General features: G+C 41.2%; 1 protein-coding gene across 1 annotated transcript in view; it reads right to left on the bottom strand.

Annotated features, from left to right (window-relative positions):
* Positions 1-7,324: 7,324 nt before the first annotated feature.
* Positions 7,325-26,539, bottom strand: part of spock1 (SPARC (osteonectin), cwcv and kazal like domains proteoglycan 1) — a 480,071-nt gene continuing 460,856 nt past the window's right edge. The window contains exons 9-12 of the mRNA XM_067996251.1: positions 22,156-22,377; positions 18,956-19,018; positions 15,120-15,257; positions 7,325-12,039 (exon numbers count right to left, since the gene is read on the bottom strand). Coding sequence (XP_067852352.1) covers positions 11,858-12,039; positions 15,120-15,257; positions 18,956-19,018; positions 22,156-22,377 — 605 coding nt within the window. The 3' untranslated portion in view covers positions 7,325-11,857. The remainder of the gene's footprint in view (positions 12,040-15,119; positions 15,258-18,955; positions 19,019-22,155; positions 22,378-26,539) is intronic.

The raw sequence follows: 26,539 nt of genomic DNA, 5'->3' as shown, positions 1-26,539 counted from the left end.
TGTGAATGACATCTCCCAAGTCACCAACAGTCCTACACTCCCCACCTGTCCGCTCCCACATGACCATCAAATCACCCTCCATCTGATTACATATTGCTTTGTCCCTCAGCTCATCACAGAAATAAAAACGACCACCAAATGCAAATTCAATGTCACATTTATAAATTAACAAATGAAATTATGCAAACAAACTGAAACTATTCACCCTTGTGCATTCCCTCAGTGCCTGTTGTCCGTGTGCCTTTTCCTTTCCTAGTGCTCCTACGAGGTGCATCCCCAGTGGCTGGAGCACGGGTGGTGGAAGGGTGCTGACCTTCAATGGAGGAGCGTGCAGATGGCCTTGGAGGACGACCTCGAGCAGCTCTGGGTCAGGAGGGCCCGGCTTCAGACTCCACCATTTCGGCATGGGCTGCAGCAGTCTGGCCTGGCTGGCTGATAGTCAACAAGGGCACTGGCGGAGTGGCAGGGTGGGAGCAGGAATGCTGTCGTCCGGAGGGAGGACAACAGGTTCCACTGCCATGGTGCCACTGCCACTCACACAGGTGGTGCCTCAGCAATCCTGGCGATTAGCTGGAGAACGGATTGCTGGAGTGCTGTGATGCCCTGGGAGCACTGTTCCTCAGTGATACCCAGAACCACTATAGCAGCAATCTGTGCTTCCATTGCTGCAGTCTGAACTTCATCTGAAGCTTACGATCCTTTGATTACATTGGTTTGTGCTGCAATGGAAGCTGCGACATTGGCCATCAGGCATTGTATCATGGTGGGTTCCACAGGTGTGCTGATGGAGGTGACCACCCGTTCCATGTGAGAAAGGATGGGCTTCAAGCTCTGCGCCAATTTGAAGCTGGACTCCTCCATGCCCCTTGACATTGTGCCCAGGCTATCTGGCAGGCTTTCCAGTGCCCCAAGCATTTGGTGGTGTACGGCCATCAGCCGCCTTCTGTAGACTGGCCCATTGAAGTCATCATCTGACTCCTATGCAATAGAACCATTGTGCGACCTCCCTCTCTGGCGAGGTGGCACCTGTGGTATCCATTCTCCCCGCCCCAGCTCCTGCGCACTTGTGCCCGGTGTTTCACCACGTGCAGACTCATCCTCTAACCTACCCTCTAAAGGACACGCAGCATCAGTATCTGAGCTGGTGGATGCGAGTGTCAAATCGAGTGATGATATGGCTACAGTGTCAGTGTCCTCCCTCTCCTCCTCGTCCTCAGATGGTGCCGCCTCCAGTTCTTGGGTATCTGCAATGATAAAGGGAGACAGGTTGAGATGTGCAGCGTGGAGAGGAGCAAGTAAGACCTGTGTGCTGATACCATCTGCAGCACATGAGTCATAAAAGATTCTGGGATGAGGGAGATGTGGGAAATGAGAAGAAGGATTAGGTATGCAGAGACCCATTTGCCGGCACCACCAGTGCTGCCAGTGGTCACGGTCGCAGCGATGGCCCATCCAATGATCTGAAGCACCATCTCCTCCAGGGGGGTGAGGACATGTAGGCGTGTCCATCCTCCCTCAGGTCTCTCCTGCTCCTGGCTGTTATGCTCCACCTTCTCCTGCAAGACAGAGGGAAACGTCTCAGTGAGTATCCTGCAAGGTGAGATACAGCACGCGAAGGGCAGCGTTGCGTACAGATGGGCAGTGTTTGTTGCTGGGTGGGTGACGAGGGGTGTCGTGCGTGGAGCAGTGGTGCAGTTGGTAGGATGTGCCACTTCACACTTGCATTTACTCACCTGCACCCACGTGTGCGGTGCAGTGCTCCTAACGTTCACTTCCTGGGCCAGGGCCTCCCACTGCCTGCGAAGCTGGTGTCTGGAGGGTCTCGTGCCACCCTGGGGGTACAGGATGGCCCTCCTTTCCTCCACTCCCTCCACCAGGGCCTCCAATGCGTCGTCAGAGAACCATGGGGTACGCTGTCTTGCCGGTCCAGCAATGCTTCCAGTCATCCTGCACCTCTGTGCACCACCCCTTTAAGAGGTGCAGGCTGCCTGTGACAAGTGCTGGCCACGCCCCATTTTGGGCTTCCTGCTTCTCTGTGCAGCCACAGAGGAATCATGTTAATGATCATTGTCACGAAGCTCACGTGCTGCCTGCGCGGAAGCACCGGGCATGGGTTAATCGCGGATCGCGATACCTGCACCCGGTTTCGGGGGTTAACCAATTTAACCCCTATGATATTGTGTAGGTTTTCTGAACAGTCCATTTTACAATAGGTTTCAGTAGGTTGGTTTAAAATGTATTAAATATGCACAATGCATAATAAAATCTAAAATGTTGAAAAATTGGCTTTAGATGAAAAATTTCTAAAATTGAATATATTCTAGTACATTATTTGATAAAGAAATTAAATTAAATTAAAAGCAACCATGTTTATAACATCAGTTCCTCTCAGTGTAAGGGATAACATTGTGGGAAATTGGAGCTTTATCTTACAATGCAATGGTGAATTACTAAATTAATATTTGGGTTCTTATTTATGCATGGTGCACTTCTGCAAAGTCTGCATGAGAAAAAGCATTGAATACAAATTACTGAAGCATTGAAGTTTAACCCTGTTCTTACGGAACAAGACAAAGTCCAAACCCATCCTTTGGATTGCTTGATAACAAGATACTGATATTATGAGACTGAAGATGGAAAAATCCACAGATATGTTGTTGTCAAGATCCTAAAAGCAGATCCATTCCTGCCTGACAGATTTTTAGAAGGGTTATCATACTGCGCACAGTAACTGCTCATTCTATTTTATTGAAACAAGGAGATGCACCATCAATATCCTCTTTACACACTAGTTACAAATATCGTGACAAACTTTAACATTTTGCATTTTTTAATAGAGAAAGCTGTCGCTATTACCAGGGAAATAATGTGGAGGAACCTCAGCTGAATTAGCAAACACAATTGAAACAGTCTGCGCTCTAACTGTATTGATATCTGCACCTGTAAATTAGAATTTATTCAGTTATCTATTGTTGTAGGTTTAACTAGTTAATGATTGCAATTAGCTCTCAAGCCATCTGAGCACTTGTTTTTAATTATTTAGTAACAATATTATTTTAATTGCCAGTTTAAGTATCTAGATGGCGACATTAATTCATATCAATCAGGTCAGTACTTATCTGTCTATTTTCAAGTCAAATCAAATACATCTTTTTTTAAAAAAAGCAAAATACTGCAGATGCTGGAAATCTGAAATAAAAACAGAAAATGCTGGAGAAGCTCAGAACTGACGAAAGGTCTTCAACCTGAAACGTTAACTCTGCTTCTTTCTCCACAGATGCTGCCTGACTTGCTGAGTATTTCCAGCCTTTGCTGTTTTTATTTTACATCTTTTTTTAGTTGCTTTTATATTGGCCTTGTTTTAATTAGGACTTCAGGAGATGAGCGTCCAGTGGCCAGCTTTCAGCATTTACACTGCAAACATAAAAAACGGTGTTTACGAGTCTGCTCTTAGGAGGCGGTATCAGCAGTATAAACCTAGGCAGTGGGCTCATGGGCACTGGCTTCTCAGGATCTGACTTAAAATATGGCCAATCTTATAACAGGTATTTTTTTAAAGCTGCAGTCATACCCAGTGTCTTTCTGATCACTATCTCTCTCCAAGATCATTTCCAGCATCTCCATCTCTCCTGTTGGCCATCAGCTGCTGAATTCCTAAAAATGTTAGCTTGCCTATGATTCTTCAAAAATATACAACTTAATTTGTATATACAGCATTTTTGGGCAAATTATTGTTCGAGACAAGTGACTTGCTTACATTTTGAAAATCAGACTCGAGTGTTTTTACAGAAGTCCTGTCCTAATGTCTAGAAACAGGTGTATGGACATTTTTCAACATAGTCTCACAGGAAGCCATCAATAAAGATTTTTTTTAATATGCTAGGGGTGTAAATGTATGCTGCAGCCAGACCCAATGATAGCAAGATCAGGTATCTTGAAAAATTGACCAGAGCAGCAAATTACAGTACAGAAGGACTTGGCGAAATTGCTCTTGCCAGTAAATAATGGATTTCCTACAGCCTAAAGCATGCATCAGTAGCCCCAGGTCATCAGCAAGCAATTCTTCTTCATACAAAGCATAGAGTCCCAGCTGACAATACTGTCGGTCAAAGTTCCGCATGTGGGAAAAACAGCACGTCAGCAGATCCAAACCCAGGAAAACAGCATGTGGAGCTTCTCCACTGCCATTCCGTGCGGACTTGTCTTTTTAAAAATGATGTGCTTGTTAAAGTCTAATGAAGGATTGTGAAGATGATTACGAAGCAAAATTTGTGAGCATATACATTTGGGAATATGTGAATTAAAATAATTTGCAATTGTATAACACCTGGAACATCTCAAAGTACTTTACACAGTAACCATTATGGAGGCAAAAATGGCAATGAGATGAATGACCAACTAGTCTAATTTTGTGGTGTTGGTTGAGAGAACTCTGCTTTTTATTGAATAGTGCAATGAGAATTTTAAGATCTACCACAACAGGTAGGTGGCAACTTAGGGTTAGCGAAAGACCTGATGTGGGCCCAAAATTCAGCCCTGGGTCACATTACCATCTTATGTGTGAGCTGCTGGCGCCTGTCGCGCTTTCACAGACTGCGCGTGCATTGCAAATGTCGAACGATGGGCCACTTGCCTCGCCGACAGAGGCTCGAAGTCCAGGGAGGAGGGTTGGAATGGAAAGCATGGGGGTGTTGGGGGTGGTGTAATTATAATGACTGTTGATTCGGTGGAGCACTTCTCCACCTGGATCCATTGGAAGTTTTTTTTTAATTTAAATTTTTGAAAAACTGGCTGCAAGGGTCACCTAGGAATTCTGGCTCAACTCATCGTAAACTAATTTTCCAGAAGGGTCCTTCAACAGCTGTTAAGCCCCTAGTTTACTTATGCAACGGACCTAACACCTGTTTTAGGCAGCTGTCCGGGATGCAGATTGGGCGCAGGCTGTCCTACTGCTTAGTCTGTCAGCGTCCGTCCGTTTTACACCCGGAAAACAGGAGCAATGCAAACCAGTTTCTACCCCAAAATGTTTTCCTCAGCGAAATCGGTGTTTTAAAAGAAAACATGAAGTTCTTAGAGATGGAATTTCTGTTTTAATGGAAAACGCAGATGCCTGTTCTTTGTCACTGATGGCCCACTGGTGAAATCGTTGGGAAAGTGTGGCTTTGGAATGTGATTTTGTGTTAGTGGGCTATTAAATATAGAGGAAAAAGGCGACATTCTCCATTTTTCATAAAGCAGAATTTCACCCCCTAATTATCATTTAGAAATGGCAGTTTAAACTGAGGTTAATCCTGCAGTAAAAATGATTTTTAGAAACTGATTAATTTTTAACTGTAAAGTGGCAATATCTATGCAGCAATATTCTTCAGTTTTAATGGTTTACTGTTGCAAAGAAGGCAAACTGAGGGTGTTCTTCGACATTTTTAACACTCCTTCACCTGACATCCTAGTGTTATAAGATCTACAGCAACACATTTTTGTAGTTATTTTACGTTTGTATAACCCCTTCATTATATCATTACTTTCCTATAATACTGCTGCAATCAATTATTCCTCCTTGAAACCATTAATTTTGATGGTTGTTGTGTTCGTATCTTGGTGTGAAGTAGTGGAAGGATTCGAAGGCTGGTTAACAGTCTGACAGGCTGTGACGTGGACGCACCTTCCATAGCCATAACCATCTTTAAGTTCTTTTTGGTGGGTTTGTGGGCTTCCACAATCAATACAATGGGGTGCAGGGGGTGGGGTGCAGGTACCCAAAACCAATGGACAGGAGTATCCTGCTGCACGTCAACCCAGAATTTAAAGCTGGAGCTCCAGTCCCCACTCGCTGGGACTGTCTGGAACGGGGTTCAAATCCTGCACCTTCTGACTCCAAGGCGGGAATGCTACCACTATGCCAAAGGCTTACTCCATTCATTTTGAATAAGAAAAACAAAAGTACCTTCCACTGTCAGGAATCATAGTCAGAAAGAGATAACGGACAGACTGATTTATTGAGACAAACAACAATAAAATACCTGTTAATTGACCAGTTACACAGAGGGCCAGTCAAGGCACACACTTTCCTTTTGTGTAGAATACAGAATAATGAGAAATATTCATCATGATAGTCAGTCTAACTTCTAGGACATGTAAGGCAAATAACGTGATAAAAACAGATTTTTGGTACTGGTGCTGAAAGAGAATTCTAAGTAGAACTACAAAGCTTAGGAATGAGAATAAGGAATATGCAGTTTACAGTCATACAATATGGTCGTCTTTACAAATAAAAAATACTGAATAAAGTAACTATGGCTAGTCATGTTGCTGCTGCAGATCTAATTAGATTGTCAGCAAGACTATTGACTCTATATTTCTCCTTTGACGATAGCCTGACTACAAGCCATGTTCTTCAGCAAGCTTGGTGGCATGGGCTAGGTCACGGTCATTGTCACAGCAGTCATCAGTGGTGCTACATGATGGCCGAACATAAGGTATGCTTATAGCATGCAGAGGCAGTCATTAGGCTTTTCCTTCTCTTTCAAGATGGGATGCACATCTTTTGCAAGGCACTGCACTGAGCATGTCAATTTGCTAGCCCAGTGCCAGAGTGAGTCACTGGATTTAGATTAATATTATTACCTAGATGATAAATAAGAGGTTCAGTAGTCCCAAGTTTGTTTCTCTGCACACAGATCTGAGAAAACTGGTTTGTATAGAACCTCACGATAATGCGATTGCAACATAAAAGCAAAGAAATTCATCAGAAATGGCTACAATACACCAAAGTTAGTGACATGAAATGGGAGAGAATAACTTAGCTATGATGTTGTGATTTTTCTTGTCTAACATAGCTTAGACAGACTGAATTAAAAACACTGTGGAGATTCCCTCTAGTAAATTGATATACGTACAAGATACAACCTACACTATACAACTAACAACCAATTGGTCTCCAGAGACAATTTCAGCTTTATAACCAGAATAAATACTTGACAACATTACAGAGAAATATCCAAAGTGGAGATTATAGTTAGCATCCAAAATATCAATTATCAGAAAAGTAATATCAGAATAAAAAGAAAACTGCAAGAAAATATTTAGTTAACTTATAGCAACTTCCTCTGTTTAAAGATGTGAGAAGTTAAATACTCTGCTGACACATTGTATGTGTTAAACTTCATCATTCGGTGCTTCTCAAACTGGTGCACTAATGCTCGGTAAAGAATTCTTTAGTTCTCTTATAATCAGCCCGATTAAAAAAAATCAACACAAGTTCGATTTCAACATATAATTTACTTTTAGACTGAAGTAATATTATATTAAATAATTACGTACATATTTAAAAATTCAAAGCTCTGCATTTTACTTTTTCAAACTATAGGAAACTGCACAATTTGCTCAAGAGTTTTTTTTCCACACTAAGTTAGACTCAGAGTAACAATTCTATAAGGAACAAATGTTTCACACAAATTTGCAGGACAATTTTTAACCACAAATTAGGAAACATCACATAACATGCCTTTGGATTTATTGTTCAATGAGCATTTTTATTGCCTTTCCTTACCACAATCAGTACAACAATCTGTAAAACAACATACAAAGTAACTGAGACACATTCTTAACAAGTTACAGAAAGGGAAGGCAATATGCAATTCCTGTTTCAATTTCCAACCCCCTACCCTCTTGGTTCAGTGGTTACATATACACAATAAGTATTTGAAAAGTACTACAGTGGAGCTTGCTTAAGATCACATCTAAGGTCAATCCTACATAACATTAAAAATGTTTAATGTATAAAATATTTCCATGCACAGCTATGTAAAATATCATGGCTAAAGGAGCACCATCTTCATGAAAAAATGTTTGTTCCTAAATACATGAAGTGATCATATAAATCATGCCAAAATGCATCATTTTTATATCGCTTATATAATTCATCCTAACAAACCCAACATGTGATTCTTATGATTTCTCCTCTTCTCCCAATGAATATAATTTCTCAAACACCTTTCATGAAGACAGTACTGGTTAAAAGTCAATTCTACAAGAGCAAATCTTACTTAACATTACCAGCATTAGCCTATTAAAGGCCACTCTTATTTCTTATCAAATTGGTTACATTACATCCTGTTCTACAATAGTTTGTTAATCAAAACACCGTTTGAGAAGAGTCAGTATAGCTGCAAGTCAAATCTAACTTCTGATCAGATAAAATTAGAAAAACCCAATGGCCTGCTAATTCCTGGGGGCCTCCTTCACTGGTGTGAGTACAGCACTGCGGAATGTTTTTCCCACAGAAATCTGAGGAGACTGATCTTATCAGAAATTCTGGGGTCAGCTAATTTAAATACTGTTGGCGGGAGAAGGGTAGAATCCTGCCAGCAGTAGGCGAGATACGCCAGGGAAGCCAAGATAATTTGGGAGGAGGGCATGGCAAGGATGCAACTTCCCTATTTAAAACTTTCCATGCAGTTAAAGCGATGAGCAGGCTCTCAGAAGGTTTGGAATGGAGCAAAAGAAGGAAAAAGACGAGCTTCTCATTTTTCAGTGGCTGATGTAAAAATGCTGCTGGCACAAATTTGAGAGTGGAGGGGTGCCATTGTTGGAAAACCAGGGAAGAGACCATCAAAAGCAGCAACACAGGCCACATGGAAAGAGGTGTCTGTGAGTGAGACCTCCATAACCTCAAGAACCCCTCGCCATGTCAGAAGAAGTTTACCAACTAAGCCAGCGACGATAAGTGTTTTCAGATGAATAACAGGGCCGATAACTGAATCACAGAGAAGCACATGGTATTCTCTCGGGCAATAATCAAGCATTGCCCTTCAGGGTATCACATGATACTATGGCCCTTGTCCCAGAAGCAAAGTCACTTGGCAGCATGCATATTATGTGTCTCACAACCTAGGTCCTTACTCCCTGACACATATCATTGTCGCCATCCACTTAATGAATCCTGACTACTTGTGGCTGCAGGATCTGGAGACAGCAGGAACCAATTAACACTGCATTTGTCCTGCAGGAAAAGACAGCACACAATGCCAGGGAACACCAGGCTACAGGAGGATGTTCCATCATTTGGCATTTGACACCATATGAAGAGGAAGCAATGGCCATAATTGGCTTCCACTCTGGCCTGGCAGATGGGAGATGGAGATATGGGAATCTCTATGTCTCCAGTGGGATCTTGAGAGCCTTTTTTAATTTAATATTTCTATGCATTCATCAATCTCTTCACCAGTTATCACTTTCCTCATAAGAGATTCACAAAGTAGTTGATTAAGATAAAAAGCTGCTCAAGCAGACCAAAGTTAACAATATCGTTTTTTTTTCCTCCAGAGGCTACCAGCCAGGAGACAGCAAAGAACATCACTGAAAAGTGAGACATTGCAGTCTCCTCTACTTCTGGTGACAGTAGCAACCACTCACCCGCTCCGTCATTCACTGTGTCTCTTGCACACAGCAGCCCAGAGACATCCACTCGAGGGGGTATAGATGGTGTAGATGAGGAATTGAAACTTGGTTAGACACAGAGGACAAGGAAGCCAAAGGATATAGGTGTAGAAGTGGAGCTTAATGTAGCTGAGTGTCAGACCCAGGCTGCAGAGCAAACAAATGATGATCTCAGGGGATCTGCCACGAAGAGAAGGATTCTAGCAAAGCATCAGAAATATACGAAGGTTCTCTATGGCCTCTTCCAAGATGTGTGGCAAATGGCTGGGATAGTGGTGGTTGTCCACTGCCTAGCAGTGCACCAATATCCAGCAGGGGTTCAACTCATTGCAGGGCAGCCTGGAGAAAGTAGCAGCTACAAGAGTATCTGTAAACCATAGCCCACTCCATAAGAGATCCAGGCAAGTCATTCAATTCAATGTAGAGGTATTGAATGAAGGACTGCAGGTCTTGGGGGAAACGTCATTATCAATCAGATTCCAATACATAGAGGGAAGCATCTCGAATGGACTAAACTATATTCGGTAGACTCTCTCCCAGGGACGTGAGGATCTTTCTGATTTAATGAGATCCATTCTCCCAATGATTACTGTTAATGAGAACCTTGCTCCCAGTGCCGGTGCAAAAGCTGGTGTGTGTGCCTCAGAGGTTGTGTCCCTTTATGACAGCAGCATAGAGGCGTGCTCCATCAGCTTCCCTCATGGCTGGAAGAATGGTGTAGAGGAGAGGGTTTCAGATTCCTGGGACACTTTTGGGGCCAGGCAAGGCTGTACAGACGGGATGGCCTTCACCTAAATCAGAGAAGCACCCGTGTCCTCGCAGAAAGGGTAAATAGGGCATGGGGAAATATTTAAACTAGTTAGAAGGGTGGGAAGAGAAAATAACACTACGTTAAAAAGTGTGAGAAAAAGACCAGCAGAACATATAGGCACGATGGGGGTAGTTACCCAAATAAGAGTTCTGTACACAAATGCACATAGCTCAGTAATTGCCTTGAAATAGAATGCTTTCCAAGGGTAATGCAGAATGTAGGTGATGGCTTCCTGAATATAAAAGTGAAAAAAAATTGCAATACCTGCAGTGAGTCCCAAAATATGACCAAAAGTATCCACAAACAATCTCAGTGAGTAATCTCCACTTTCCAAAGTACTTCCACCTTAATGAGTGGGTCCTAGCAAACTGTCCCTTTTAAATAGTGGCGCACATTGTCAAGGGCAGATGGGAAGGCAGAAGTCCCAGAATTTAGCACAGGCAATGTTATCTTGTCCTAACTGCGTGATTTGCAGGTTGCTGCCACTGTGAGGGTGGTCCCTTCTTCAGCCCGCCCCGAAACTGAATGGAATTTCTGTCGAATGCTTGTTCAGCAGATCCCTAGTGTAACTGGACTCCATCAGAAATTCCTGGCTCCACAAAGGCACCATTTTTGACTTACACCCTCCCACAATCCAGGAATTTCAGGGAAATATCTTTTGGCTATTACCTTGCTTATGCTCAAAGAGCATTGATAACTTTTACAGCTTTAGCATTGGTTCCAAACTCCACTGGCATCATGTAATACTGCCAAAATACACTTTTGTTCAAGTGCAAAGACAATTCATACCTATATATTGGATATCTTGCTTGGAAGTGTCTTAAGAAGCTGCTGTGTATCAAAGGAGTTCTGCTACAGTCATAAATATGCGGAGTGATTTATGAATGCCACCTCAGCCACTGAGTGGAATAGCATAGAAGCAGATTGGCTGCTGCATACTGTGACATCTTATTAATATTCAGGTCTTACTGTCTTGCAGCTTGATACAAAGTAACGATTCCTTGAATTACCAGTGGTGCGTTGGTGCTACAGTGTGCCAACTGCTGCAGTGAGCCTTAATATTAAAATGATGCCCTGCATAAATTGCAACACAAATGTATATAAAGAATCTTTGTCATCAAACACAAATAAAACATTTTAGTTCAGTGATGCAAGGAGATCTGTTAAGGTAAGTAAAATTCTGTTGAGATCATTTCTTTCTCTGCCTAAGAATTGATGTTAAGAAGGCTCCATAGTTTATGTTTCAATTCTTTTGGGAAAAGCACTGAATGTTAAGGGTTAGTTAAGCTGTGTGGATTCAGAATGAGACTATTTAATTTGTACCGCTCATATCTAAGAATCTTGTTATAAATCTGAACAACAAATTTCCTGAACACTATCTTTCTTACTGTGGAGAAACACATTCCAAAATGTATTTTGCTACTGAGCATGCTCAACAGATGAATTAAATGGTCCCAGTGAGATCAACATTTTATTATCTACAAGTTATTTTTGTTTGTTTTATCTCAGATGCAACATTTCTTCAGCACTATGGACAAACTGAGATAAGAATGAACTTGAGCAGTGTGCAAAATATGACAGTCTTGGGTAGTGATACAGTAAATACAACTACCAAATATAGCCAATATCATCTTCTTTGTCATCTTCGCTATCTTCATCATCTTCATTGCCTCCGCCCTCAGGTACTTTCTCTTCCTCTTCATTTTGTATTTCTCTCTCATCATCCTGGTCATCAGACAAAACATGGAACCCACCACTGCCAAAATCACCAGAAATCTCCTGATCTTCTTCTGAAAGTAAAAGATTAGATCCTCAAGACATTACCTTTCAAAAAAAAACAAATATAGTGCTGTTCACATAGTACAGACATCATAATGAGTTATATATATTAACCCACAATGTTTAACAGTTAAATGGTATTCAGTTGAAATTATTTTTTGAGGAGATGTGGGGATTGTTTTGTACTGCTAAAGGTGAGAGATATCAGTACTGGGGACTTATACTTACAAAGAACTGGACTGAAATTGAACAAGCTTATTTAACATACGGCAGTTAAAACTAAATGTCAGTAGACTCCCATCTGTATTAAAAACATTGAAACTCAGATTTTAAAGGTTAAAGGGCATTGTCTTCATCAGGGAGAGAGAGGAGCTGAAACAATCTAATGTAACTTTCATAGTCATGACATTTTGCAATGATGCATTTTGTTGAGTATTTGGCAAACTAAACAAGATTTAATAATGATGTGGAGATGCCGGTGATGGACTGGGGTTGACAATTGTAAACAATTTTACAACACCAAGTTATAGTCCAGCAATTTTATTTTAAATTCACAAGCTTTCGGAGATTTTCTCCTTCCTCAGGCAAATGTTTCAAGAGCTCCTTGAAGCCTACGCATTTATACATATAGAACAATACATGGTGTTTACAGACTGCCCCTGCAACTGCCCGTTGCCAAGGCAATCACCGTGTTCAGACAGAGAGGTGTCACCTGCAGAACCCCCGAATACACATTCAACAAAAAAACAAACAGGGAAAAAAAACAGAGAAAAAAAACACAGAGAGAGGCAGAAACATCCGGAAGGCAGAGAGAGCCAGCAAATGACCCATTATATTAAAAACAGATAACATTTGTTCGCTGGTGGGGTAACGTGTAGCGTGACATGAACCCAAGATCCCGGTTGAGGCCGTCCTCATGGGTGCGGAACTTGGCTATCAATTTCTGCTCGACGATTTTGCGTTGTCGTGTGTCTCGAAGGCCGCCTTGGAGTACGCTTACCCGAAGGTCGGTGGATGAATGTCCATGACTGCTGAAGTGTTCCCCGACTGGGAGGGAACCCTCCTGTTTGGCAACGGGCAGTTGCAGGGGCAGTCTGTAAACACCATGTATTGTTCTATATGTATAAATGCGTAGGCTTCAAGGAGCTCTTGAAACATTTGCCTGAGGAAGGAGAAAATCTCCGAAAGCTTGTGAATTTAAAATAAAATTGCTGGACTATAACTTGGTGTTGTAAAATTGTTTACAAAGATTTAATAAAACCAAGGATGGTGTTTCACCCACTACAACCAGGTCCAGCAGTGTTCCATACTAAAGTATGAGAATTTTTCAGTGATCAGATATTTGCTGACATTATTGTATTTTCTTCTTTTGATAAAGCCTAAATGAAAAGAGTTTTGCATACAATTCCATTTTTTTAGCTTAACATTTGGCTGTTCATTTGTAGTCTTATAGTTTCCCTCATCTTAAACGCAATGGTAATTTCAGAAGTGAGTATACTGCTCATAACGTACAGGATTTATTTTCTAGGGCAGCTGCAGTCATTCTCACATGGAAACATTTAAAAAAAAACAAATTTGCATTTTCTAGCATTTTGGAGCAGATTTATATATCGATTCTGATGTGTAAAATACTTCATATGAAAGAATGCTATGCTTAACAGTAAACAACTATAATTTTGAATCATATAGGAACATAGGAACAGGAGTAGGCCATTCAGCCCCTCGTGCCTGCTCCACCATTTGATAAGATCATGGCTGATCTGTGATCTAACTCCATATACCTGCCTTTGGCCCATATCCCTTAATACCTTTGGTTGCCAAAAAGCTATCTATCTCAGATTTAAATTTAGCAATTGAGCTAGCATCAATTGCCATTTGCGGAAGAGAGTTCCAAACTTCTACCACCCTTTGTGTGTAGAAATGTTTTCTAATCTCACTCCTGAAAGGTCTGGCTCTAATTTTTAGACTGTGCCCCCTACTCCTAGAATTCCCAACCAGCGGAAATAGTTTCTCTCTATCCACCCTATCTGTTCCCCTTAATATCTTATAAACTTTGATCAGATCACCCCTTAACCTTCTAAACTCTAGAGAATACAACCCCAATTTGTGTAATCTCTCCTCGTAACTTAACCCTTGAAGTCTGGGTATCATTCTAGTGAACCTACGCTGCACTCCGTCCAAGGCCAATATGTCCTTCCGAAGGTGCGGTGCCCAGAACTGCACACAGTACTCCAGGTGCGGTCTAACCAGGGTTTTGTATAGCTGCAGCATAACTTCTGCCCCCTTGTACTCCAGTTCTCTAGATATAAAGGCCAGAATTCCATTAGCCTATACATTGTGGTAATTTATTATTTGCAAAATAATTTACCTGCTTCCATGACTCTTGTTTCAATTTGGTTTTTTTGCTATCCTACGATTTTTTCAGTCTTGAAATTGGTGTTATTAGTGGACAAATGCTTAATATGTTTGTATGATATTCTTTTGTCAATTATTTTAATAAAGGCATTAATCTATTTACTTTAAATGTGTTAACACCTTTGTTAAAATAGTAGAGAAATATCACATGGGCATATTAGGTTTTTATCCTTTAATATCAGCAACAGCAATTTCTCAGACTTGCTTTGAAAATGAATCATTAAGTAACCGCCACACAGCCTTATGAACTTTATCAGACGATGGCTGCTGCCTGCATCTCCGCAAACTATGTTATTTACCACCTTGTGCTTTTGGAGCTAGGATTTGATGTGTTTCTTTGGATCTTACAAAGGAAGAGGTCCATTCACGTTCACAGCATGAGACTTGCCATGTTTCTCTTTGTTATTAATCATATCATAATTATTCTGTCCCTTCGGTAATATGCAACTCTTCAAAGTTGGGTGTGACCAAACTGGATCATTGAGCTCAGTGAGTAGTGCCATCCATGATAAATGAGAATCTTGACTTTCAAGGAGGGGTGATAAATCGTACTGTAGTCATCAAAAGATTCATGCTACAGATTGTATCCAGTGAAGGATTTTAAGCATACATTATTATTTGCTTTCCCAGAAAAACAGTCTGATAGAGAACAATGTCTTACTTTGGTTGGTCTTACCGCAGTTTGGAGTCCCTTGTATCCGTGAGCCTGCTATTTCGTTTCCATATTTGTCAACACACCAGCACTGCCCAGCACTGCTGTGGCACTGGGATGGTTTGTAATATCCATCCTCATTGCACCTTGGTATAAAAATACCTAAATCAAGCCAAAAACAAAAAGAAAAGTAGTGATAAAATGTTTAGCTTAAAATTTCCAAAAATTGTGTAAAGGTTTATTTTTTGCCTTATTACATAACAATTTGCATTTAGCACCTTTCACATAACAAAACATCCCATGCTGCTCTGCAGGGGGAAGGCAAGATACTGAGCAGGAAGCAGGGGAGAAGTTGGGGGAAGTAACCAAAGGCACGATCAGAGGTAAGGTTTAAGGAGTCTTTTGAAGGTGGCAAGGCAAAGAGGTATGGAAAAGAATTCCACAGAGTAGGAGCATAGTGACTGAAGGCTCTGCCACCATTGGTGGCATGGGGAAGCTGGGGGGAACATACATAAGTAGAAGAGAGTCTGGAGAGCGGAGGGTGTGTGTTGGGACATAGAGCTAGAGAAGATCATAAGGATAGTGCCGAGTGTGGTCATACAGGGATTTGAAAATCAGGACTAGGATTTTGAAGTTGATGTATCGTGGGCAGTGGAGGATGGTAGGGACAGGTGTGATGGGTGTGCAGAATTTTGTGTGCAATAAGGTACAGGCTGCAGAGGTCTAGACGAGTTGGGGGTTTGTGTAGGTTGAATGGAGGAGGCTGGTGAAAAGAATATTGAAGAATGTGTAGATTGGCATTTGAGTAGTGGTGAGGGTGAGATGCAGGCACAGGCAAGCGATAGTTCAGGCATGGAAGTAAGCTTTCTAGGTTAAGGACTGGATGCCAAATTTAAGCTTACTTTAAGGTTGAACGGGACACTGAGGTTGCGCACCTGTTGGTTCAGTCTGAACAAGCAGCCAGAGAAGGAGATGTAATCAGTTCCTGAGGTGCAGGATGCCTTCAGTCTTGCAAATATTGAATTGAAGAAAGATCTGGCTCTTCCAGACATCAGTCACTCAGTCAGAAGCATGGCGACAGTCTTGCAATCATGGGTGAAGGCAGAGAGGTGGAGATGGGTGTCATCAGCATACACATGGAAGCTTCCACCATGTTTGCAGATGATATTATGGAAGGGTCGCATTTAGATAAAGAACAGGAGAGGTAGATGATGAAACCTAAGGAATAGGAGTGGAAGAGGATAAAACCTTGGGACACACATGAGGTATGGGCAAAGGATGAAAAGTTGGAGGAAATGGATTGACTGCATTGGGACAGGTCGAAATGGAACCACGGGACGGTGGTGCCATAGAGATGGACAGTGGAGGTGAGGCAGTAGAAGAGGACAGTGAAAGAGAGCAATGGAGGGAGATAGGATGGTCAACTGTACGGAAAGCCACAGAGAAGCCGAGGAAGATGAGGACCAATAGAACGCTACAGTCGATGGTGACTTTGACAAGGTTGTTCTCGGCACCACAAGTTGAATGACAATAAGACTGGAGAGAGTTGATAGGGGAGTAATTGGAGTAGATCTGGGAGAAGAAGGGGAGGCTTGAGTGGGTGGGATTTGAGAGGACAGAGTTTTCATGGCAGCAGTTTTGAACAGGGTAAAAAACAATATCTGAGGAAATAGATGTTGGCGAGTATTGTGGTTGACTAGAGGAGCTTGGTCAGGAGAAGGGTGAAGGAGCAGTTGGTGCCTTACACATTGTTAGACCAGTTTTGTGCTGCTTTGATTGAGACATGATTTATTTATTAAAAATGAGTGCCTTTTTTCACAGTTTTCTCCCCTCCTTTTTTTTCCTGAAGATGTTGACTTGTTACGGCGTATGGTTCCATGATGCTAAGCTGCCATCGTGCAAATGTGAGCCTTCACAGCGAATGCCAGCAGGCTTTTTGACTGTGTTGGACATCACAGTCAATTACAATCCTATCCTCAGTTTACATCCATGTATGTGCACTTCCAGGGGTCAGTGCATAGTGATCAGAAGTGAGAAACCTAATCAATTGTACTCTCCCTAACCCTGGGGTGCTAAAGAAAGTTGTATCACCCCTACTTCCACCAAATTGTGATCAGCTAACTGAACACTGACAGAGATCCTGGTCTGGATGGCTCAAGTGCTTGTTGGATAACTCACTGAGCCATAAGGCCAAGAGCCTAAACATCAATAGGGCAAAACTCAGCTTCTTTGATCAGAAAATTGTGACATAAATTTGGTCAAATTCAGACAAACTCAGATTTGGACACAAAATAAAATGCTGCTACACATGTGCAATATACAAGTATCACTTTGCATGTGTGAAGTGATTTTCTGCATCTCATGGAAAATTTAATTTTGTGTGTGCAGTGAGAACCTCCATTGCACATGTGTAGTTAATATCCCTGTATAAATATCTTCGTAGCCACCATCTGTGGTTGAAGCCACAATGATAGATGCTTTTTTTCAAAAAGGATTCATTTTTACTTAGTCATGTGATGGAGACACATCCAATCCACATATTGCACATATGCAGATCTCTGGTGGTCCAGTGAGGACTTTCTCACTAGTTTATTGGCCTGCTTTAAATTCAGACTTCAGATTAAGGAGAAACTGAATTTTTCACCTTCTGAATCCCAATACAGTATAGTTTTTTAGATAGTAACACACCGTCAGTATGGTGAACAATGCTTTGGTATGTATAGCAGTCAAAAATCCCATTTTTGTATCCAGGAGTTCCTGATATTTTTCTTCAAAATTTGCTGTAGGTGGAATGTGTTTGGAGGAGTCACCCACAATCTTGATTTGCATTATTTTGCATTAGTTTTGTCTTCATATTGTCTAAATTAAATTTATGGCTAATGAAATTGGGTATCTGATTTTTATAATATTTTTTCTCCTCAATGCAATTTGATTTAATTAAGTAGATTCAATTATCATTTTAGGTAAATAATTTAGACATAAAATGTTGATCTGTTCACTGATTATATTTGTCAGGGAAGTTTAGTGATATGTTAAGATTTATATTTGATGCATCGCAGGGATATATTTGGAATTCATTTATATGAATGGGTGCAGGCACACACTTAAATTATATGTAGATATACAATAGATCTATTGTACATTTGTAATTACATATTATCAGTATATTATGAATAGTGCTAATTAAGTCCCTTTGATTTGGTGTTTATTGAATGTTAAGTCATCATCCTCTTGTCCATGGCTCTTTCCATCTTTGTATCTCATGTTTTTGCTCATCTTACAGTTGATCATTCTGTCTGTCCATCCGACAATACCTCTTTGTTAGCTTGAAGGGTGAACACACCTGCCTATACGTGTTTGAATGAGAACACACAAAGGGAAAAGGGAGGGGGAAGGGCAAGAAATACAGAGGAAGATATTGTGCTCTGAACCATTAGTTGGGGTTAGCTCTTCTTTTTAATTAATGCAGAGCTTTAATGCAACTGCGGATTTTTTTTTTAATGTGTACACGTGTTCACATGCCCACACTCAGAAAAGGTAGAAAAGTGTTGCACTACAGTATTGTGAAGTCAAAAAAAGTTTATCATTGTGAACAGGATAATCATGAGAAATTCATTTTTAATGACTGGGCTGTTCTAGGATTGAATCTTTTTGTTCATTTCATTCCACACAAGGCAGAATAATAATAAAGTTTGAAATCAATGGTGTATGTGCTTCACTTTAAAAAACACTTTCAGCATATCTCATCCTAAAGACTCTTATAAGCCAGATTTATTTTATTTTACACAGATTATCAAAACACACATCATTGAACTCTAATCATTCATAGTATGTAGTCTTCATCACATTACAATGCTTACCTAAAAGATTCTTCCCTCTGCTCTGCCGTTGAATCTTATTAATTTCAGCTTGGCATGGAAGACCTGAAATAGAATTTAATAGGCAGTAGGTCCCAAAGGGCCAGGGATGATATCTTCAACGACTGACCTATGTATATGCAGTACTGCATTTCATTTTATACTTGAGATTCAGAAAGCTACACATCTTCATACAAAGCGCGAACAGCATTCAATTATAATGCTTAAAAAACAAATTAAAATTTCTGACAAATTTGAATACTTTAAGAAAGGTCAATGGATGCGTTATGGTGGCAGATGTTACCTTTCCTGAAAATTTGCATAAAGCCATAAATCACTGGGAGAAAAGTTATCTTCTTGTACAGTTCGAATCTGAACATTTTAAAATAACTGTCAGTGTCCATTATGAAGTTGTGATTGCACAAACTGCTCTCTAATGATGGCTAATTGATTTGTTATTGTTATGATAGTTGGAAGTACAATTAGATGGTGCTTAGTAACTCATCAATCAAAAATAAATTCATCGAACAAAAATGGAAACCATCAAGGCCAATATATTAGACCTTGACTAGCTATAGCTAAGAGAATGTCCATTTTGGCTGCAGTTCAGTGTGGATGTATTCTTAAACAGTTTTGACTATAAACAGGCTCTAAAATTGTGCAACCAATTTCTGCATCAATTAGAACAAAGTTTGTAACATGAGAATGTAGATTCTGGCCATAAGTTGGGGGCACCTCAACGTTGATGTAATATTTTTTAAATATGGTACAAATATAGTTTTGTTTTGTTTTAGAAAAAAATGTGCATTTTAAAATCACTTTACTGTGCTTTGTCTTGGCATCACTGTACTGCTTAACTGTTTCTAGTAATAGCTACCACTTTTAACTCTATTATAAACCCACAGACTCCCACAGATATCTGGATTATGTTTTTTCTCATTCATTTCCTGTAAAGACTCTGGCCTGGAATCTCTGCAGTGTACTCCCAATCCCCTGCCATAAGTTCAGTGAAAGATCAGTGGAACCCCAGAGAAACAGTAAATATGGACATTTATAGCCATTTACACCATTTCTCTAGGGTTCTGCCAATCCCTCACCAGAGAACCCCTGTGGAAATTCCAGGCATCTATCCTTTCCTCCCAGTTTATCTGCTTTCATTGCACCTTTTCTGAGTACTCTACTTTCTGTGCTTCTGAAATGTCCTTTTTTCCCAGCCAATGTTTTCTCTCCACAGTGGCTGAAAGGGCCCCTGACTGTATTTGGTGCATTTCCTGGGCCTCCAATGTCACCCCTCCTCTCACAATGATGGGTTCTCTTGACCTCACCTTCATCCCATTATCCTCACCATTTGCCAGATTATCTTGAGCCATGTTCATCACCTGCAATTTAACCGTGGCACTTTCCCATGCAACTTTAGCAGTTGCAGTACCTGTCCACTCACCTCATTCCACACCATTGTCTAGGGCCTCAAATATGGTGTGAGACAACAATTTACATGGGGTTCTTCCAATCTAGTTTATTGAATTCATTTCTCACAGTGTGATCTCCTCTACACAGGGGAGATCAAATGCAGATCAGGTAAACTGCTTTTCTAATAACTTCCATTCTGTCCGCAAGCATCACCCTGACTTCCCCATGCCACAGTCTTGCCCTCCCATCCTCACTCTGACTTCTCCTACGCCATTACAGTTAAACTCAGTGCAAGCTGCAGGAACATTATCTCATCTTTCTCCTGGGCACCTGATTTTAGTGACTTCAGACATTAGCCATATCCTTGATTTTGTTTTCATCAAGGGGTGCTGGAGATGGGGAGGGAGTCTGTCAGCATCCAGGGAAATAGAGGTAGGTTGATGCCTTGGGTGCAGACCCTTTGCCAGAACATGGCTCTGGAAAAGCTCTTCCGTATATGGTCTGAAGGCCCCTCCAATGACATCACAATGCTGGTCCTAACAGGTGACCGCAGCATTGGAGCAGTATAAATGACAGTAAACACGGTCGTCATGTTTGCATCATTAGCTTGTGATTTGCATGTGCCCAGCAACATATAGATTGGTGCCTTTGACATCAATGAGATTGCCCCCAGAAAATGGAGGGGGGGGTGCAGATATATGCATATTTCAAACCACACCCACCCTAGATGTGTGGGAAAACTGGTGGGACAGGCCAGCAAGCTTGGGCCATAGTGTCAAGTCCAAGTTTAGATGTTCATTCAGAGTACCACTGAAACTCAGTTCTCTTGGTCAATGGTCTGACACTTTAGTGTTGTGGTTACTGAAATGTATTTTAAAAAATAAATATTGCAATAATCACAATGAAAATCAATAAACAGCAGAATGAGTGATCGTGCCAGGAGTTTTGAGACTAACAGTTGCAAATGTAAAGAAGATTACCAAACCTGGTTGGCAGAATTATGAAAATGGTTTTACAGATGCAACAATAATTCAACAACAGATTCTGGTGAATGGATCATTTGCATCACAGATGACACCAGGCATAAGACAATTAACAAAGAGTGACATCTCAATGTTTTTCCAGTCTCATTGAATCAATGCTTCTGAACCTCTCTCTACCCAAGCATGTGTCTCTGATCCCCTTTCTGTCTTAGATCGCTTTCTCCTCATTTCATCTCCTGCTTCCTTTTTGGTGCCCTTTGATGTCTTTACATACACCCCATGGTTGTATCTCTGAATCCTCTCTCGTTGGCCTCCTCATGTATCTTTAATCGCTTCCTCTCCACCAAGTATAATTGCCAAGCCCTCCTCTAGACTTTCAGAGTACTGCTTTCTCTTTATCCTGTACCATTAGACAGGTTATGCTATTTGGAGACAAGGCTATCTACAGATGAAGCAGCACATATGAATGCAGATTGGAAAGCTAGGTAGGGTTACCAATTGCCTAAAGTTACAAATGCAGCAAGCCATATTTTTATGTACAATGCTACCTATCTCATCCAGCAAGTATTCTCAAGTCTTCCAAATGTTTAAAAATAGTTGGGTTGGCCATGCAGGCATCCATCATTGTTTGCTTCTAATTAAATAGAACAAACACCGGCTGCTACTATGCCTGTTCCAAAACAAGACAGATTTTCTTTTAAGCCTACTATCCCTTCAACTCTAATTCAAAGGGAAAATACACTGCCAGGAATAAAGCTGTCCAACTAGAAATGCAATGCGTATTTTTTTGCGTTCTCATTAAAAACTCACCTCCTTGCCTCTGGAAACAGTAGCACCATTCATTGTTTGAAAGCTTTCCATCTTTAAATGTGTCACAGGAGTTGAAAAGTGGCTTAATACACTGTTCATACTTATCAAGATAAATGGTGCCTAACTCTGATTGGTCCAGCAAAAGATCATAGTTCATGTCCAGCTTGTTAAATATCCAGCCCAAAGAATCCTTGCAGATCGGTAGAATGCTGGTGTCAAACCCTACAAAAGATGATTAAATCAGTTTTTGTGTGAGAGAAATGGTAAGTGTTCAAAATTTAGATGAAACTTTGAATTCAGGACCAACACAAACATTTTTCTGAAACACTTCACCTTGCCACAACTGAATATAAAAGCACTGATGTACAAAATAAATTAGGATCTCAGCCAGTGCATATGCTCACAGCAGTTTTCAATCATAATGTAATCAAATATTTGCATATCTTCATTACATAGTCAGATAAGATATTAACTAATAAACCATACTATACAACAGCTGTCATTTAAGCAAACAGTAATTCCGTAATGATAATAAATTCCATAATTTAATTCTTTCCTAGATGACTATAAAATGTCATCAAGTTTTTAGCTGCTGATACTTCCACTCCTAAATTAATTAAACATTTCCCAGTTGATTAGGGTTTATTAAAACTATCTAAAATGGAATAACTTTGGAAAGTTGACATTATTAATATGCTTCTTTGAGTTTGCGGATCATTACAACATGTCACAGAGGCACTGACACCAAACAAAATTTGCATCAAATGTTTTAACAGGGTTTTAAGCACAGGTTTGTGAAATATGATTGGTGATGTAATTTGGCTACAGCCTTAAGAATTCCAGTAACTCTCTCTATTACTTTGTAAGGCTGATCACAATAGGCTGTACACAGTCTACAACAGGAATTTTCTATTATTTAATCTATAATTAACTGCCTTTTAGCAGCTCATAACAAGGAATGTCACTGTCATTTCCATGACATTGACCTGGAATAATAAAACTCAAGGCCATCATTATTTAGAATTTTCCTGATTTTTCTCCCCAAATTATCAATATAATTCTGAAAATCTTCCCAGAATATTTTAAGGAATTGTAAGACATTCAAGGTATTCTGTAACTAAAATAAATAATTAATAGAGCTTTCAAGAATTTTTAATAATTACAGTGTTTAAAAACCCACATTAGGACATCACACAGTTGATTATGATAAATTAAAATGAAGTTGTAAAGAAATGCAGTAAGTACTTTCCAAAAAGAATTTTCTTGAAATTACCTGGGTTTATCTGGACTGATTTAATGATTGTTGTGAAAGTGCTTCTGGGCTAGGTGTGGACAGCCCAAAGTGCATGGTAGTAGGGGTAGAACAGTTGGCTACTCTGGATATTACAAGGCTAACTCATTATACTCATTTTAATATGATCCCTGTGCCGTTTCCTAGAATGTGTGGAGTAAGAAATTCAGTGAGCCAGCGGTTCTTAAAGGGCCGCTGCTCACAATTAAACAGGATCAACATTTTAGGATTGAATGTAAATTTGATGACAATCTCTTGGGAGATCCTCCTGCAGAAGATGTAGTAAAGAGAGTGGAGTTATTTGGAGCAGAAGGACATCGTCCTATCAAATGGCTGTACAATCTACTAGGATGGAAGTGGCTAAAAGAATGAACTCAGTTGTCCACATCTGTAGGACACAGAACAATATAAAATAAATTTTCTGATATTAGGAACTGTGCCAATGTAAGAAAACCTAGATTTTGTAAAATATTAGTCTTCTATCATACCATGCATGCCACAAACGTTTAGTATCATAGTAGGTACAGCACAGAAGAAGGCCATTCGGCCCACCATGCCTGTGCCGGTTCTTTGAAAGAGCTATCCATTTAGTCCCATTCCCCTGCTTTTTCACCAACTTGACTCTTAACTTGGTACATTTTCATCAAGGCAGCATGCAAAGCATGGAGGCAACCTTTCATCTCTTTCACACATGTCCATATTGGTGGAGGGCACACTTTGTGAAACAGTTTGTGATGGATAATTTTATACATTGTATCCTGGACCAGCAAGGCCACCAGAATCTACATATATTCTGCATTCTCATTGGTTCATATAAGGACGGATGTTGGCTGCATCTCTGCTCTTTCAAAGTCCAACATCTATACAATGGGGGTTAAATTCAATAACCCCTGAATCCGGGCATGGGGGTCGCGGTGCGCAATTAACCCGCTTCCGACGGTTGAGATGCAGGCAGCACGTGAGATTCGTGCTGTCATTTACCTGATATCTGTGAGCAGCCAGGCCTAGCTGTGCTGTTGAGTGGCTGCTCACCAGCAGGGGGCCCCGGTATCGCGTGAGTGGCTGGCACCGCGTAAAGGCAGCCTGCACCTCTTATTTGCAAAATAAAAGATACGGATCTGCATAGAGATCAGAGATCGCACACGTAAAACACAGATGCAGATCCCGTCCCTATGTTTACAAACTGGTGAGTTATGTTAAAACACTGAATAAAGGTTGCGCACTACTAAATCCCACATCCTCCAATCTGCACGCCAGACCTCACCAATCTGCCAATCTGAGTTTGTACCAGGCCTGCGAGAGACCGTGCACCCAGGTTCTCTGCTGATGCACTAGAGGCCTTGGTGCAAGAGGTGGACAGAAGGAGGGACATCCTATATCCGCGGGGAGTGGGGGTGGGGGGGGGGGCAAAAGGCCCTCCAGACATATGCTCAAGAGGCAGTGGGAAGCAGTACGGGACGAAGTCAGTGCCATGAACCACGAACATAGATGCAGTGCAGGAAGAAGTTCAATGCTTTGACACAAGTGGTCAAGGTGAGTGAGGTCAACTGTTAAGTGGCATCTCCGACCAACTGCACCACCAGCCGCATCCACTGCTCCATACACTACACCCCCCATCACCCACATACCAACAAACTCTTTCAATCAGTACTCAACTCTTCCAATCAAATGCTTCCTCTCACCCTCACACATTACCACTGTTGCAAGCCGCACAACCACAACTCACAGGTCACACACACTGACAGATATTCAACTATGACAGGCACATCACCCAAACATCCTGCAGCACACTCACTGACACACGTCTCGCTTTCTTACAGGAGAAGGTGGTGCATAACAGGAGGCAGCAAGTGGCAGTGGCGCCATGGAACATGAACCTGCTGTCCTCTATCAGGACGACAGCATTCCTGTCCCACCCCTGACACTCCACCTGTGCCCTAGCTGTTGCCTATCAGCTAGCCAGCCCACTCCCTGTAGAGTACTGAAACTTTATTATAGGAATATAGGAAGCAGGAACAGGAGTAGGCCATTTAGCCCCTCGAGCCTGTTCCGCCATTCAGTGAGATCATAGTTGATCTGTGACCTAACTCCATATACCCGCCTTAGCCCCACTTCCTTAATATCTTTGGTTAACAAAAATCTATCAATCTCAGATTTAAAATTAACAATTGAGCTAGAATCAACTGCCGTTTGCAGAAGAACGTTCCAAACTTCTACCACCCTTTGTGTGTATAAGCATTTTGTTAACTTCACTCCTGCAAGTCCTGGCTCATTTTTAGGCTATGTCCCCTAGATCCAGTTTTCAAGTATAGGAGACCTCCAAAAACAGGTACACATACAACAGCAGCCAGAAGCAATAATCTAGCAACTAATCTGTAAATCCTGCATGATCCCTTTAAATAGCACTGGTGGTGGTCCTCCATACTGTATACGAACTGTTCAGCAGTGTGAGGTTAAGACAGTGCGTTGGTTGGAGCGTTGAGTTCAAAAATCGTTTCTGTCCCTTTAAATCAGCGTTGCATACTGATCTAACGCATATTCTCCTTACTTTACACGCTGCCAGCATTCGGTATCTGTGCACGCGTAAACACCTTTACCAAGATGGCGTACGGCCCGCATCATGCTAGAAGTGCGCGCGCACATTCGGATGCCCATTTGGATCCTTAGGAGGCTGCGTAGAGCCTACAAAATGAGCACTACATGACCTAATTTATAGCCCGTTGTGTCTGTGCTCTTGGAGAAAACTGCCTGTAACCTTTGTGAAAGAACATGCACTGGTGTTGGACCATCAAACTTTAGACACCTTTACTTGATTTGGAAAGAGTACCCCCTAAATCTTTGGCCCAGAGGACGTAGAGGGAACCAGGGAGTGTGAGCTTGGCACCAGCACACAGCAAGTATCCTCCTTTAATTACTCTTATTGTTCATCTTATTCACTCATTCAGACAAACTTTGCACAACAGCAGCATTGCACACAATAGAAGTCAATTTTTACTGACACCATAATTACACATATCCCTGTTCATTTTCTATAGGCTCTTCCCAAGATGAGGTGCCTAGAACGAGAGTTGGATTAAGAATTGTTGGGGCCCT

This window comes from Heptranchias perlo, chromosome 14 (assembly GCF_035084215.1).
Source record: "Heptranchias perlo isolate sHepPer1 chromosome 14, sHepPer1.hap1, whole genome shotgun sequence".
Lineage (NCBI taxonomy): Eukaryota > Metazoa > Chordata > Chondrichthyes > Hexanchiformes > Hexanchidae > Heptranchias > Heptranchias perlo.
Note: the sequence above shows the minus strand (reverse complement) of the source record. Positions and strands in the feature narration are given on the sequence as shown.